The 13558-nt window shown below is 34.2% G+C and overlaps 1 protein-coding gene and 1 non-coding gene across 2 annotated transcripts; one reads left to right on the forward strand and one right to left on the reverse strand.

Moving 5' to 3' along the window:
* The first annotated feature begins 404 nt into the window (after positions 1-404).
* On the forward strand, positions 405-510 carry LOC127077339 (small nucleolar RNA R71). The gene has a single exon (XR_007787172.1). It is a non-coding gene; the product is annotated as a small nucleolar RNA R71 (small nucleolar RNA).
* Positions 511-2974: 2464 nt separating this feature from the next.
* On the reverse strand, positions 2975-4413 carry LOC127074134 (non-specific lipid transfer protein GPI-anchored 7). Its single transcript, XM_051015428.1, has 3 exons — positions 3900-4413; positions 3360-3401; positions 2975-3182 (listed from the first exon to the last, which is right to left on the reverse strand). Exons 1-3 carry the CDS (start codon positions 4213-4215, stop codon positions 3082-3084), a joined length of 459 nt encoding a protein of 152 aa, XP_050871385.1. The 5' UTR covers positions 4216-4413; the 3' UTR covers positions 2975-3081.
* Between the last annotated feature and the right edge of the window lie 9145 nt (positions 4414-13558).

The following is a 13558-nucleotide window of genomic DNA, read 5'->3' on the forward strand; positions in this document are numbered from 1 at the left end:
TGGATATTGTTAACTTAGTTAACACTATCTTGACCAGTTACTCCAGTGAGGATCATCTGGCAGTCTACACCAGTATCACCATTTACTTTACATATTTCGTAGGAAGGGATTGTAGAGGCTATCACACTTACACTCAATTTGCGAAAAATTGAAAGTAGAGCATCGACTTTGGCATTTATATAGTTCAAGGTTCTCACCTTATATAAGCCTCCCTTTTGAGGGTCTTTCTATGTAGGAGTACACTCGATTCCCCGTGAGTAGTGGTTTTGCGCCATGTCTTCGATAACGACATATGGATCGTCATAATCCTTATTCATTAAGGCCCTTCTCGCATTTAAGTATAATGTCATCATTGTGGAGTAAATGAGAAAATTATAAAACTATTCATTATCAACCATTTTTCTAATTCATGGTGGGGGCATGATCTGAACAACTCTTTATATCATTCCCACGCTTCAAGAAGTGATTTCCCATCTTCTTTCATAAAATAAGTTATTTGGTTCCTCAAGTGTGTCATTTTGCTTGACGAGAAATATCGAGTGAGGAACGTGACCTTAAGCTCATCCCAAGTCATAATGGAATTCTAGGGGAGGGACTATAATCATGCTCTGACTATATTCCTAAGGGAGAACATAGGGACCCAATTTTTTTGACGAATATGACGATGTGCATAATTTGACGCAAATTTTATCTTTAAAGTGTCGCAAAATTTGATGAATATGGAGATGTGCAGGTTCGAATAATCAATTGTTGATCCAAAAAATTGGTTCCGCTGCACCATGGAAATAAGAAAGGGTTTTAATTCAAAATTATTAGCATCCAAAACATGACGCATTATGCTCGAATGAGTTTCATCTTTTGTGGGAGTAACATAGTCTTTAAGAGTTCAATTGGGCACATATGCAACCATCGCTTAAGGAATTTGTTGTTTTAATTTACACCTCTCGTGGAAATAACTCTTGATTTCGTTAATCGGTTCAACATGGTTCCCAAGACTTTGAGTTCTTCTCATCCAACCGAAATGAGAAAAAATTAAAAACAAAAAAATAAATAGAAAATGTCTTAGTCTAGATGGAAGAATAATAAAATATCAATATCAAAATTGGTCCTTGGAAACAACGCCAAAAACTTGACACGCCACAAGCGTACAAGTGTATCGAAGTAGTAAAAAAAGTTATCATCCTTAGAGACCAGTTTGATTACCAAACTTTATTATCCTATGTTTATTTAAGACGATGATTACTTTAGTTTGGGTGATTTTGGAGTAATTAAATACAACTTATAAAGAAAGACTTAGGACTATGAATTTTATCTATTGTTTAAACCAAGTAAATAAGTACCAAGTAAATAAGTGGTCTTAGTTTTGGAAAATTTTATTTTCAAAGAAATAATATAAAAATATAAGAAGTGTACGCATACATTTGTATCCTAAGTCATTGACCCCTTATTTACATGATCTAGTTTAGCAACATGACTTGTTAAGATTTTATATCTGCATTTGTATGTGTTCTCTCTATTAGACTTAAACTATTTTTATGTGTTGGCCTATTCATCTGATTTTTAAACTCGGATATCAATCCTCACCTTTCAACTCACACCTTTCATTCCATCGGTTGATATCTGATGTTGTCTCCACTTTTGTAGAGACATTCATTAAGTACATAAAAATTAGATTGCAAAATAAAGTTCGGTATATAAAGCTTCAATTCAATTTATTTTACTCATATAAACTATTATTTTTTATCTGGTATGAGAATTCAAATTTTGTAGAAGTGAATAGTCAAAAGTGATCATACCTCATTTCAGCAGCGTAAGATCTCTCTCTGAACCAATGAGTCACTTACTTTCATAGGGTGATTCATTCGTTCAAAATCCTTTAAATCAAACTATTTTAAATAGGACTTTCTCGATTAAACCAAAGACATTTTCCTAACCTTTATTTAACTGTCTCTTCTTTTGACTCAGATATAGTTATACCTTTTTAATATATGTCTGATAATATAATATAATATATATATATATATATATATATATATATATATATATATATATATATATATATATATATATATATATATATATATATATATATATATATATATATATATATATATATTATCATATTAAACTATTGACATATGTGGCATGCCAGCTTCTTTGAGAATATTATCAATAAAGGATCAATTCAATAAATTATAAACCTTAGAAGCCGCATTTTAATAGTAAAATAACTCATCTTACATGTTATCTTATGCATACTATGAACCAATTTTAAGCAACAACAATATTTTCACGAATACTCCTCCTAAGAATAAATCCAATTTGATTGGGACTAATTAGTTGAGGGATACAAACTTTGATGCAATTCACCACCACTTTACTAACAGTTTTGTAAAAACTTTTACATAAGGATATAGGCCTAAATTGGGTCACAAATTCTGGTTCGTTAAATTTAGGAATAAGGTAAATTTCAGTATTATTTATATTTTCAAGTAATTAAGGGTCTTGCCATATCTTTCGCCCAAAATCGCAAATACTATGCCCATTGACACCACACAATGTGAGATTTTTATATTTTTTCTACATCTCAGTAATATCTAGTATTAAGATGACCATATAATAGCCATTTAGTATTAAGAGAAATCATGAACTCAAGTCGGCTGTCTACATTCTTAAAATATTTAATAGAATGTCCCTTTTGAGAATTGGCTGTCTAGACAGCCCAAAATACAAGAGCAGACAAAGTAACAAAACATAGAGACAAAAAAAGTAGGGTCTAAATCATCACAAGAAGCTACGTCTATGAATTTGATAACAACCCATTCACACCCAATATTCCATTTTGCTTTCATCAACTAGCCGATTAATTTGACATTTCAACTTTGTAGGCTTCGTTTACTCATTTTCAAAATTTGTTTCAATAGTCTACTAGTCCTAAAAGAATATTCAACAAGAGTTTGTGACAATAAATTAATTAATAGTAATAACACCAAATTAATGGAAAAAGAAAGTACACGCAATCAAATACTAACTCAGTAGCCAAGCCAATTACATAGATAAATTAAATACAGTAAGATTTTCCTAATTGAACATCATGGATGCTAATAAGAGTACAAAAGAAAACCCTGTGAAGGAGACTCTGCCTGCACCTCCTTTATCACCAGATTCACCACCACCTTTAGCTGCAAGATTATGAGGGACAAATTGCAATAAAATATTTATTAGTTTCTACATTATCTCTTATTTTTCAAACAGCCACCGAAGGACTAATTGATAAAATGATTTAACTTTATTTAATCAAGTTTAAAAGTCAAATCAATATTGAATTAGTATGCTGCTGGAGTGAAGAAGCTTCTTACCCGGTGGGGACCCGCCGGCAGTCGGAGCTGGAGCTGACCCAGCTGAAACAATAATGAAAGGTTGATCAATACTACATGATGCATAAAAATTAATGCATACACACTACACACTCTATTATTATTATATCTAATGAGACAATCTAAAAGAGTTTTATAAAAAGATGAAATGCCTTTTAATATTTTATTAGAAGAATTATGATTTGACGCAATAAAAATACTCAAGAAAAAGTTGACGTAATTTTTTTAATTTACTTTAAATTCAATTCATTTTTAGCCCTAATTAATTTTACAAAGGGATATTTTCATCCAAAAACCAAACACACTAAAAAAAACAACAACGTAATTAACAAAACAATTATGTTCAGTCTCAAAAAAACAAGTCTTAATTTCTCAATTTTTTCTTTCCTCTTTTCACCTTAGATCTAGAAAACTGATTCAATTTTTTTCCACAAATTACCGTGAACAAAATCTGATACAAACAATTACACAAAGAACTTACTAATAAGTAAAATTTTCATCATAAACAGAGAGGTAACATACCCTGTTTGCAGCTGGAGAGACCGCCGGGAATCCCACACTTACCAGCTAAGCCAAGAGCCTGAGTAATATTCACGTTAAAGCTTTGAAGCAAACCAGGAGTATAGAAGAGATTACAGAGACAAGTGAGTTGAGTTTCCACTGTTTTTCTGAGCGGATCACAGCAAGAGCTTGGTGGTTTCGTAGCATTCAAGAACTGAGCGCACGGAATTAACTGCGAAGCGCAAGAAGGGGTGTCTTGTGCCTCTGTGCCGTTCATCATCAACACCATAGCTACCATCAATGATGCTAAACATGTGATGCTTCTTCTACCACCCATTTTGTTGTTGATGATTGTGTTCTGGATCTGCTTTTTTTGGTTTTGTTTTGTTTGGTGAGATGAGATGTATGAAGAAGATGTGTGATTTATTTTATAGTAATGTACTGTAAATATGTAGTTGTCATTGCCTTACCGTGAAGTCAAGCCAGTAACCGCGTTCGTATGTTTGACTATTCGACTAAGCCCACGTTAGACGTGTTCTCACTTCTCACTTAGTTCCTTTTCATTTTTTATTTTATTTTATCATCATTCACATCATATTAGTAATAATGGTGCATCATGTTTATTTTTGTTATAATCTCTAATAGGGTATTTATGCAAACAAAAGTATAATAAATAACAAGAGTCTTCTTAAATTTTTTTTAATACTCTTGTATTAGTATTAGGATTAGATTCAAATTTATATAAGGTGAATAAGTAAAAAAAAAACTATGTTATTTTATATAAATATATTAGATGTAATAAGAGTAATATTGATCTTGTTAAGTTAGATTTATTTCTGATTTATTTTAATTTATATAAAATAGTTTAATATAAAATTTGTTTCGGATTAGCCTTTGGTCCCAAGGAGAAAGCTCAATCATTTGTATTGATCACTCTATTATAGCATCGAGGGTACAATGACCTCGCACTATATTTGGTCGATGTTTAGTGTTAGATGTCATCAAACGGTCTTTCACGTCCATAACCATCAGTCATATATAAAGCATCTCACGTGAGACTTGGCGTATTCTCTCTCTAACCCATAACTCACCATACTCTTCATTTTCTTACTAACTTAGACGTTAGAGTGATAACCTTGCAGATTCACCCTTGCGGTGTTGTACTGGAGATCCATTCCATCACATCAAGACTATATTCCACCATTTCACCAAGCATTTCTAGCTTCCCTAGTGGAATATTGGCGTAGTTTAAGAAAATTGATTTCTCATTCCTACAAATTCCAACAATCAAATTCCTATGATCCTAAGTTACGAATCACAATAACGGTTATGCTCGAACAAAGAAGATGACTTCATTTATATCAGCAGAAAACATCATAGCTCATCTTGCATCTATATCGTCCCCTGCCTTCGCCGTTGATTCAATTGGTATTAGATCTTCTAGAAATTCATTCAAATCATCTGTAGCAATCCAAAAATAAAAGGAAAATATGCCTATTATAGGGTTTCAAGACTACGAGAAGGTGTATGGAACCCTATAATAGACATATCTTCCTTTTATTTTTGGACTGCTACCATTTCTCTCTATGAAGTATGTCTTCATGTCTTCTGTCGTTACACAATGCTCTCTCAAATTCTGGAGAGTAATGACTTCTCGGCAAGTGTAACGATAATGCCGCGCTAATAAAAAGATCAAATCCACAGGGACTGCCTTCAAGCAAGACAAAATGTTTGAGATGTATAAAAACTAGTATAAAGGTTTTTTTTTCAAGTTTTAGTGCAAAAAGTAAATAAACGAGTAAATAGAATCACGAAAGCGGCCAGGTTGTGTTTTAGAATCCCTTATTCCTCTATTGTTGATGTTTGATGCTCTGTATGAATAATCCTACCACTATAACCCCATGGCGAATTAACAAAACCCGTTATAGTCGATCCCTTACGAAATAACTCACTAACCACAAATTGGAGTTTTTCATATGCCACTACTCGGGGTCTCCTATTCCTATTCAATCAATGTAAGTACAACAATTGCCTTAGGTCCAACATATAGATTAATGGTCAGTATTCCCTATGTGCCCAAAATCAGATTAAAAGAGTATATCACATAAAAAGTATTAAGAACAATAAGCAATTAAATGATACTATAGATCAAAAGGTTCATACAAAGTCAAATCAACATAGAATCCAACAATATTGAAATAGGTTCATCATAACACAACCTAACCTATAGGAGTTTAGCTACTCATAATTCAAATAACAATACCACAAAAAGAATAAGAGGGTTTCATAAGAATTCCCTTGAATAATTGGCCTCAAGTGGCTTCAAATGCTCTCCAAATATACCTTATAACACTGTAAATTGTCACTCTCGGTGCAGAAATTCGTAACCCCTAAAAAAGTATCAAAATTCCCCTTAAAAGCCTTAGGAATGGGCCAGAAGACGTCAGAAAAGACCATAAAAAAGAGTCATTGTGCGCATGATGACCTCCATCACGCGCGCGATGTAGCTTTTACTTCCCTATCGCACACGCGATGTTGCGCATGATTATTTCAATAGCTGCACGTTTTTCCTCCCATTTTCACCTAATTTTCACTAAGTCCTTATTTATCCACACTTAGTTATTTTTTCCTCTTTCTTTTGCTTTTATTCTTCATTTTTGCTCCTCTTCAACTTACTTTGATCCTTTTCTTCGACCCAAACTCATACAATGATAGAGTGTCATCACATATGATTTTACTATTCATTAAAATATTCTTGAAATTTTGGTTTGTATATGGGTGGTTTGACATACAAGTTAGGTGAAATCTCAGTGGCCTAACTTTCAATACCAAGCGCGTGCTCTTCAAGCCTTTATAGATGATCAGGGGCTTGTTGTTATTATTAAGGGTTTTCTTGTTGTTATATTATCTCTGGATGATAAAACTAATCTTGGCCTTCATCTTGGGTTTCTTCTTGAGCACCTCCATTAATAGGAAATGTTGATATCCTTTTCATGGGACTATGGCTGATTGGTTGCAGTAGAGTGATCATTTCGTCATCTGGGTGACTTTGGACACCTGTTAACATGCACAATTAATTAATTATACAAAAATGCCCACAAGCACGTTATGATGCATCAACCATGTATTTAATATTTCTAGCCATCATACGCCTAAAATATATAGGCTCATGGTTCAAGATATCCCTCAGACCTATAACGCTCTTCACAATGAACTCTAAAGAGTTAAAAGATACCTCTAGAGTTTGCACAAAAAATGATGCCTGTTATTTTTGAATTGGGCACATTTGTGTTGTGATTAGCCTTAGTGGAACTTCCTATACAACAACCCATTATGCTCCTATTCGGCAGATTTCATTCTTCATAATTTCACACATTTTCTCACTTGGTTTATTGTTATTTCCCCTTCTATTTCAAATTCCACATAGACCCGGGGGACACAACTTAAGTAAAGCGTTAATAGCATCATGACTATAATCTATACATTTACCTCACATATATGATGTGTACGCGTTTCGATTATGATGGGTCGCATTTGCATAAAGTTCTAAGTCAATCGACTTGTTGGTTTCTTGAATCAAATTGTTGAGCTTTATCCACTACCTCTCTTCCATCATCTATGTTAAAGTTTCATATCCCTCCAGATTGGGAAGATCAAAAGCTATTTCGAGCATTATTTTATAATTTTTTTACTTTAAAGTATTTCTCTATGTATGCTTGAGAGAGGAATTGGTAATTTGGGAAGATGGGTTCATCTTGAGTTGATGATGCAAATGAGGTTGATGTACCAGAGAAACGACTGCGGTTTGAGGCCATTTCAACTAAAACACAAAGAAAATACATGTAAAGAAATAGTGATATGAAATTGAGAATTGCTAGAGAAATTTAGAGAAAAATGGGATGTTTAAAGTGATTGCTCAAGTGATTGTACGAAAGAGTTGAGCTTTGTCTCTATTTATAGGCACTTTTCAGCACCCAATCGTGACCACGATGACATGCATCACGGTCGCGATGCATAACGGCTCTTTCAAGCACTATTTTGTAAATCTCAAATTGTTCGAGTGGTTTCCTTGAGTGACTAGGTTTTAGTCAGATAAACTCAAGAAGACAAAGACGAATTGTCTTTGTGGTGTCTATAATCAATTTCAATTATAGTAGATTAAGCCCTTGTTGAGAAGGAAAAATCACCTTGGTAGGGTGGACTGGAGGTAGCTTCGTTAACAGCGAACCAGTATAAAAATAACCTTGTTATTTATTTTGTTCGTGTTATTGTTTGATTAAGTTGGTTTTGAAAAAAACTATCATTTTTAGAAACCCAATACAACCCCCCCCCCCCCCCCCCCCCCCCCCCCCCCCCCCTTTTCGTGTGTTTCTTGCCACCTTCACATCATTCCTTCATCATCATTATCATCACGTACAAGTACCAAAAAATCAAAACAAGTTAGAAATTAAATTCAATTATAAAATTTAGCACTTATATAATACATTCAAATTCACAGTATACATTCATATTAATGGGCAAAATTCAGCATCATGGGCATTTACAAATACACATGAAAATTCATCTTAAATTCATACCATTCACTTCTAAAATTCTGCACATGCACATACATTCACATCACATGCAAAATCATTCAAAAACAAGTCAAATTCAATACTAAGTTATAAAAATTCAGCATGTTATGCATATACCATAAATACAAATTCCATACTATGTATCATTCTCATTCCATTTCTATACAAAAAGTAAATCCCCATAAATCATATGCATTAAAAAAATACAACATTCATATAATACATCATTCCATTCGTAAACATCAATTTAAATGCATCTATAAGTCATTCATCCATACCATGTAAGTACCAAAACATGTATTCAAGTGATGTCATGTATATTCATTCAATTTCTCTCACATTCATTAAAAATTCAGCATATGCACATACATGTAAAGTCACATACATTCATGCTTTAACCACCCTAACTACCTTAAACTTCCATAAACTAAATTCTAACCACTTTGGGCAATTGCCCAAAGTGCTCAAAACAGCCCCAACTAACTTCTAACCCATTATCAACCTCTAATCATATCTCACCTAGCTCTATATAATCACTCATTATTCTCCCATTTAAGGATTGAATTTTTTTTCCACTTTTTGATTCCACTTTATTCTACCCATTTTTCACTTTCTCTCAAGTTCTCACTCTCCATTCTCCAACATTCCTTCACTAGAGCTCAAATTCATGGTTGTTGAAGCTTCTCATTGAAGCTTCAATTAACTTGAGCATAAACCTTCACCATACTTCACATCATAGTTTTTCACGATTTAAGCATCAAAATAATCAACAATAACAAGAAAACAAATGGAAGAAAAGAAAGGGGATGAAGAAGATATGAAGAGGAATTGAGTCATATAAAAAAAGAAGAAACTGAAGAATTAACAAGTGAACACAAAGAATCGCTTACTATAATTGAACTTGCGTTGCCATTGAAGAACCACCGGAGGATCTCCGATCAGTAAGCCTCAAACTTTATTTATCATTCTATGAATGTTTGCTTGCTTGTGTCTTCTAAGATTGCTTGATTGATTGTATCCTTGATTGCTCATTTGTCTTCTCCTTGTATGCTTGATTTATGTATTTGCCTTTCTTTTCATCTTGAGTGGACGATTATAGTGAGAATTCAAACCTTGCCATGAACAAAAACTATAGAAAATTTAGCATCTTGACAATACAAAAAATTGACCTTAAAATTGAAATAAGAAAAGTCATTCGCACTTAGACTTGAAAGTAACAAAAATTTCATTACCAAACCATATTCATAAATTAATTTCCTAAACAAATTCACCATAAACAACAAGAAATGTCACAAAGAATCATTACCGCAACCCTTACCAATACCAAATCAAAACCTAATTGAGAAATCATAACCAATAGGGGAATCGATCCAAAATCCAAAAGAGTGAAATTGTAAATAAGCATCACAAGTAAAATCAAACCTAATAGAAGCAAGAATAAGTAGTAAAACTTGGTTGAGGAATTTCCTCAAACACTTTGCAAGAGAGCTGAAATGAAGTTGAGTTGAGACCGAAACATGAAGAATATAGAATCCAAAAACCAATTGAGAGATAAACGTATTAAGGGTTGTCCTCGCGTGAGTCATGAGTGGAATTGGTGTCGTTATCGCGTGAGGAATAATCACTTTCATTTTGCTATACACGTTGCAAAATAATCACTTCTAGAATGAGTGAATTCTGAGTTTTGTTATACTTTTGTTGCCATTATATTTGCAATAGGTGTGACCAATGTATTTTGATACACATTATTCTATATTTATACTTATGCATTTCCATGTTTTAGTTTGGTTATTTTTCCCTTTTAATATGTTTTTATAATTTATCTTATTTTTACACTTATTTGTTTTTCGCAGCTTATTTTCAGCATTAGCAGTCTGCACGAATAAATTCATAACTGGAGCTAGGAGTATTGGATCGAGGCGTGCTACCAGTCATTGGAAAGCTAGGAGAAAGAGCTACGACTTTCATGAAGAAGTCAGAAGCTAATTCGGACTGTAGCATGGTTGAAAAATCCGTTGAAGCTTTCAGAACTAGATTTATATTTTGTGTTGGGTTATTTAGTTTGGGTTTGGGTTATGTTTTGACCAAATTAGATTTATTCTACTTTTCATATAATCTAAGCAATCGAAAACAGTACACGATATCACTATTCACGAAAATTTGGAAGCTTGTACGAATTCCATGGAGAACTAATCCGTCTGATTCGATCTGCCGTAATTCAGGTTCCAAAACTTGAGATTATTATAATGTTAATTTTAGTTTAATTCCTTTCAATGATATTTTGTGTTCTTGTATGCTTAATTCGATTGCATGAAATATATTGATTCAATTTGGTTGATTGTATGATCCTAACATAGGCACGTCACGTTTTCTTAATTCGTTTTTGTGTCTGATCAATCATGTTTGCTTAATCCATGAAAACTTATCCCGTTTGCTTAATTCGGACAATAGGATCATACATCTCACAAACTTCACCGCGTTTGTCATTGAGTTTATATCCAAATAGGAATAGACAATCCTCTTAGGGTATTAAAATTATATTAATCGATGATAGTAGGAACTGAATCGGTAGATTGAATTATTTCGTAATCACTTATTTTATAACAGCTTATTTCAAGAATTGCTTTTAATAATCACTTTTTCTTAATCGAACACCAAACCAAACAACCTCCCGCCCCCCTTAATTCGATTTACCTTTGGATAATAATAATCAAGAATCCTTGTGAGAATGATATCCGAGTTAAAATTGTCGTCGTACTACGTTTTTGAAAAACACTCGTTTTAACCCGCGCGCGACAGCGGATCAAATTGGCGTCGTTGCCGGGTTTTCTTGATTATATTAATCGTTTTTAGAGTCATAGGTTTAGTTTCTACGCGTCTAGGTCCTAGTTTCCTCACGGTTCTGCCCAACTTTGCTTTCAATTTTCCAAATTCCTCGTTTTTCTATTTTTTATGAATTTTTTATTGTTTTCATAGAGTCGAAAAAAATCGAAAAAATTCTCAAAATTATATTTTTAAGTCATTAGATTAAATTCGGTGTCACTTTATTTTTCTAAATTTATTTTGATCAATTCCCTTCTTTGTGTTTGTTTTTGACTTTTAGGGACATTGTCGGTATTTTGAATATTGTTGCTGCATTGATGTGCGTTAGTCCTTGCTACTAGGTCTCGCTGTTCTGAACTTGTTGCTTTTGATCCTGAAGTAGAGAGAACTTTGCACACACAACGTAGAGCAGTCCATGCTAGTTCATCACCCACAATTGAGTCCGATTCTGAGTCCGACTATTTGCATAACTTGTTTGCTTCTGATTCTGAACTTGTTTTTGAAATGGATGACAATAGAACCTTAAGGCAATTGGCTGCACCTGATGTGAATTATAATGGCTTGTGTATTGAATATGATATTGTTGCTGTTCCTTTTGAATTAAAATCGGGTTTAATACACTTGTTGCCCAAGTTTAGAGCTCTTGCAGGTGAGGATCCGCACAAACATTTGAAAGAATTCCAGGTGGTGTGTTCTACACCATTGAAGCCTGAAGGGATCACTGGAGATCACATCAAGCTTCGAGCTTTTCCTTTTTCATTGCAGGGTGCAGCAAAGGATTGGATATATTATCTCGAGCCAAATTCAATTGCAAGCTGGAATGCCCTGAAAAAAGTGTTCTTAGAGAGATATTTTCCTGCCTCCAGAGCTGCCTCGATAAGAAAGGAGATTTGTGGTATTAGACAGAGTAATTAGTCATTGACCGAGTATTGGGAGAGATTCAAACACTTGGTATCCAGCTGCCCTTAGCACCAGATCACCGAGCAACTACTCATCTAGTACTTTTATGAGGGTTTGACACCGATGGATAGGAACATTCTTGATGATGCTAGTGGTGGAGCACTTGTTGATAAGACTCCAGCTGCTGCCAAAGCCCTTATCGAAAATATGTCCCTTAATTTCCAAAAGTTCACTACTAGAGACAATTTTGTGCAAAGCAAAGGCGTGAATCAAATTCAGGTTTCTTCCAACAAAGCTTTAGAGACCAGAGTTAACGAGCTCACTGCCTTAGTCAAACAACTGGCAGTAGCAAAACCTTAAACAGCAACAGTGTATGGTATTTGTACTTCTCATGAGCACCCGACCGATACTTGTCCTATTCTGAGAGACGAGTCCATTACTGAGCTGCCTCAAGCTTATGCAGCCAACCTTTACAATCAAAACAGGTACAATAATACTCATGACCTGTCCACCAACAAATACCATCCCAATTGGAGGAACCATCCCAACCTTCGATATGGAAACCCACCTCAAGTTGCTGCCCCTGCACCTTCCGGACCATCCTTAGAAGATCTTGTCAAACAAATGGCCGCCAACAATCTCCAATTCCAACAAAGGACCGATTCTAGCATTCAGACCTTGAACACGCAAATGAGACAACTTGCTACTCAAATAAATAACATGCAAGCCCAAGGGTCAAACCAGCTTCCAGCCCAAACAATTGTCAATCTAAAGGATTCTAATGCTAATGTGAGTGCGATTTCGTTGAGATCTGGAAAGGTAACAGAAACAGCCCCTGAAAAAAAATAAAAAAGTTATTGAGGTAACATCTGAACCTGAACCTACTCCATCTGAACCTGTTTCATCTGAAAAAATTAAAGAAAATGAGTATGTGCCAACAGTCCCCTTCCCACATAGAGTTCTGAAAAATAAAAGAATTGAGGAGGGAGACAAGGAAAGAGAGATATTGGATGTTTTTAGAAAAGTTGCGGTAAATATTCCGCTTCTTGATGTAATTAAACAGGTTCCTAACTATGCAAAGTTTCTGAAGGATTTGTGTGCAAATAATAGGAGGATTAAAGGAAGTGAGAGAGTTAACTTGGGAAGAAATATTTCTGCTTTTATTCAGCCCAAGCCTTCATCTGAAAAAGTTACAAGCGAGAAAAATGTTTCAGCCATCACTCAGCTCTTGCCACAAAAGCAGAAGGATCCGGGAACTTTTACTATCCCTTGTACCATCGGGGATAGTAAATTCGAGAATTGCATGCTTGATTTGGGAGCGGACATTAATGGTATGCCTACTTCTATTTATAATAACCTTAATCTTGGTCCTTTGCAGCATAC

This window comes from Lathyrus oleraceus, chromosome 4 (genome assembly GCF_024323335.1).
Source record: "Lathyrus oleraceus cultivar Zhongwan6 chromosome 4, CAAS_Psat_ZW6_1.0, whole genome shotgun sequence".
In the NCBI taxonomy this organism is placed as follows: domain Eukaryota; kingdom Viridiplantae; phylum Streptophyta; class Magnoliopsida; order Fabales; family Fabaceae; genus Lathyrus; species Lathyrus oleraceus.

What these genes read in the sequence shown, in the direction of transcription:
- LOC127074134 (XM_051015428.1), bottom strand. Translation starts at nt 4,215, where the DNA reads ATGGGTGGTAGAAGAAGCATCACATGTTTAGCATCATTGATGGTAGCT. An exon ending in TCTCTCCAGCTGCAAACAGG is followed by an intron (nt 3,402 to 3,899) that starts GTATGTTACCTC and finishes TTATTGTTTCAG; the next exon opens with CTGGGTCAGCTCCAGCTCCG. An exon ending in TGCCGGCGGGTCCCCACCGG is followed by an intron (nt 3,183 to 3,359) that starts GTAAGAAGCTTC and finishes ATAATCTTGCAG; the next exon opens with CTAAAGGTGGTGGTGAATCT.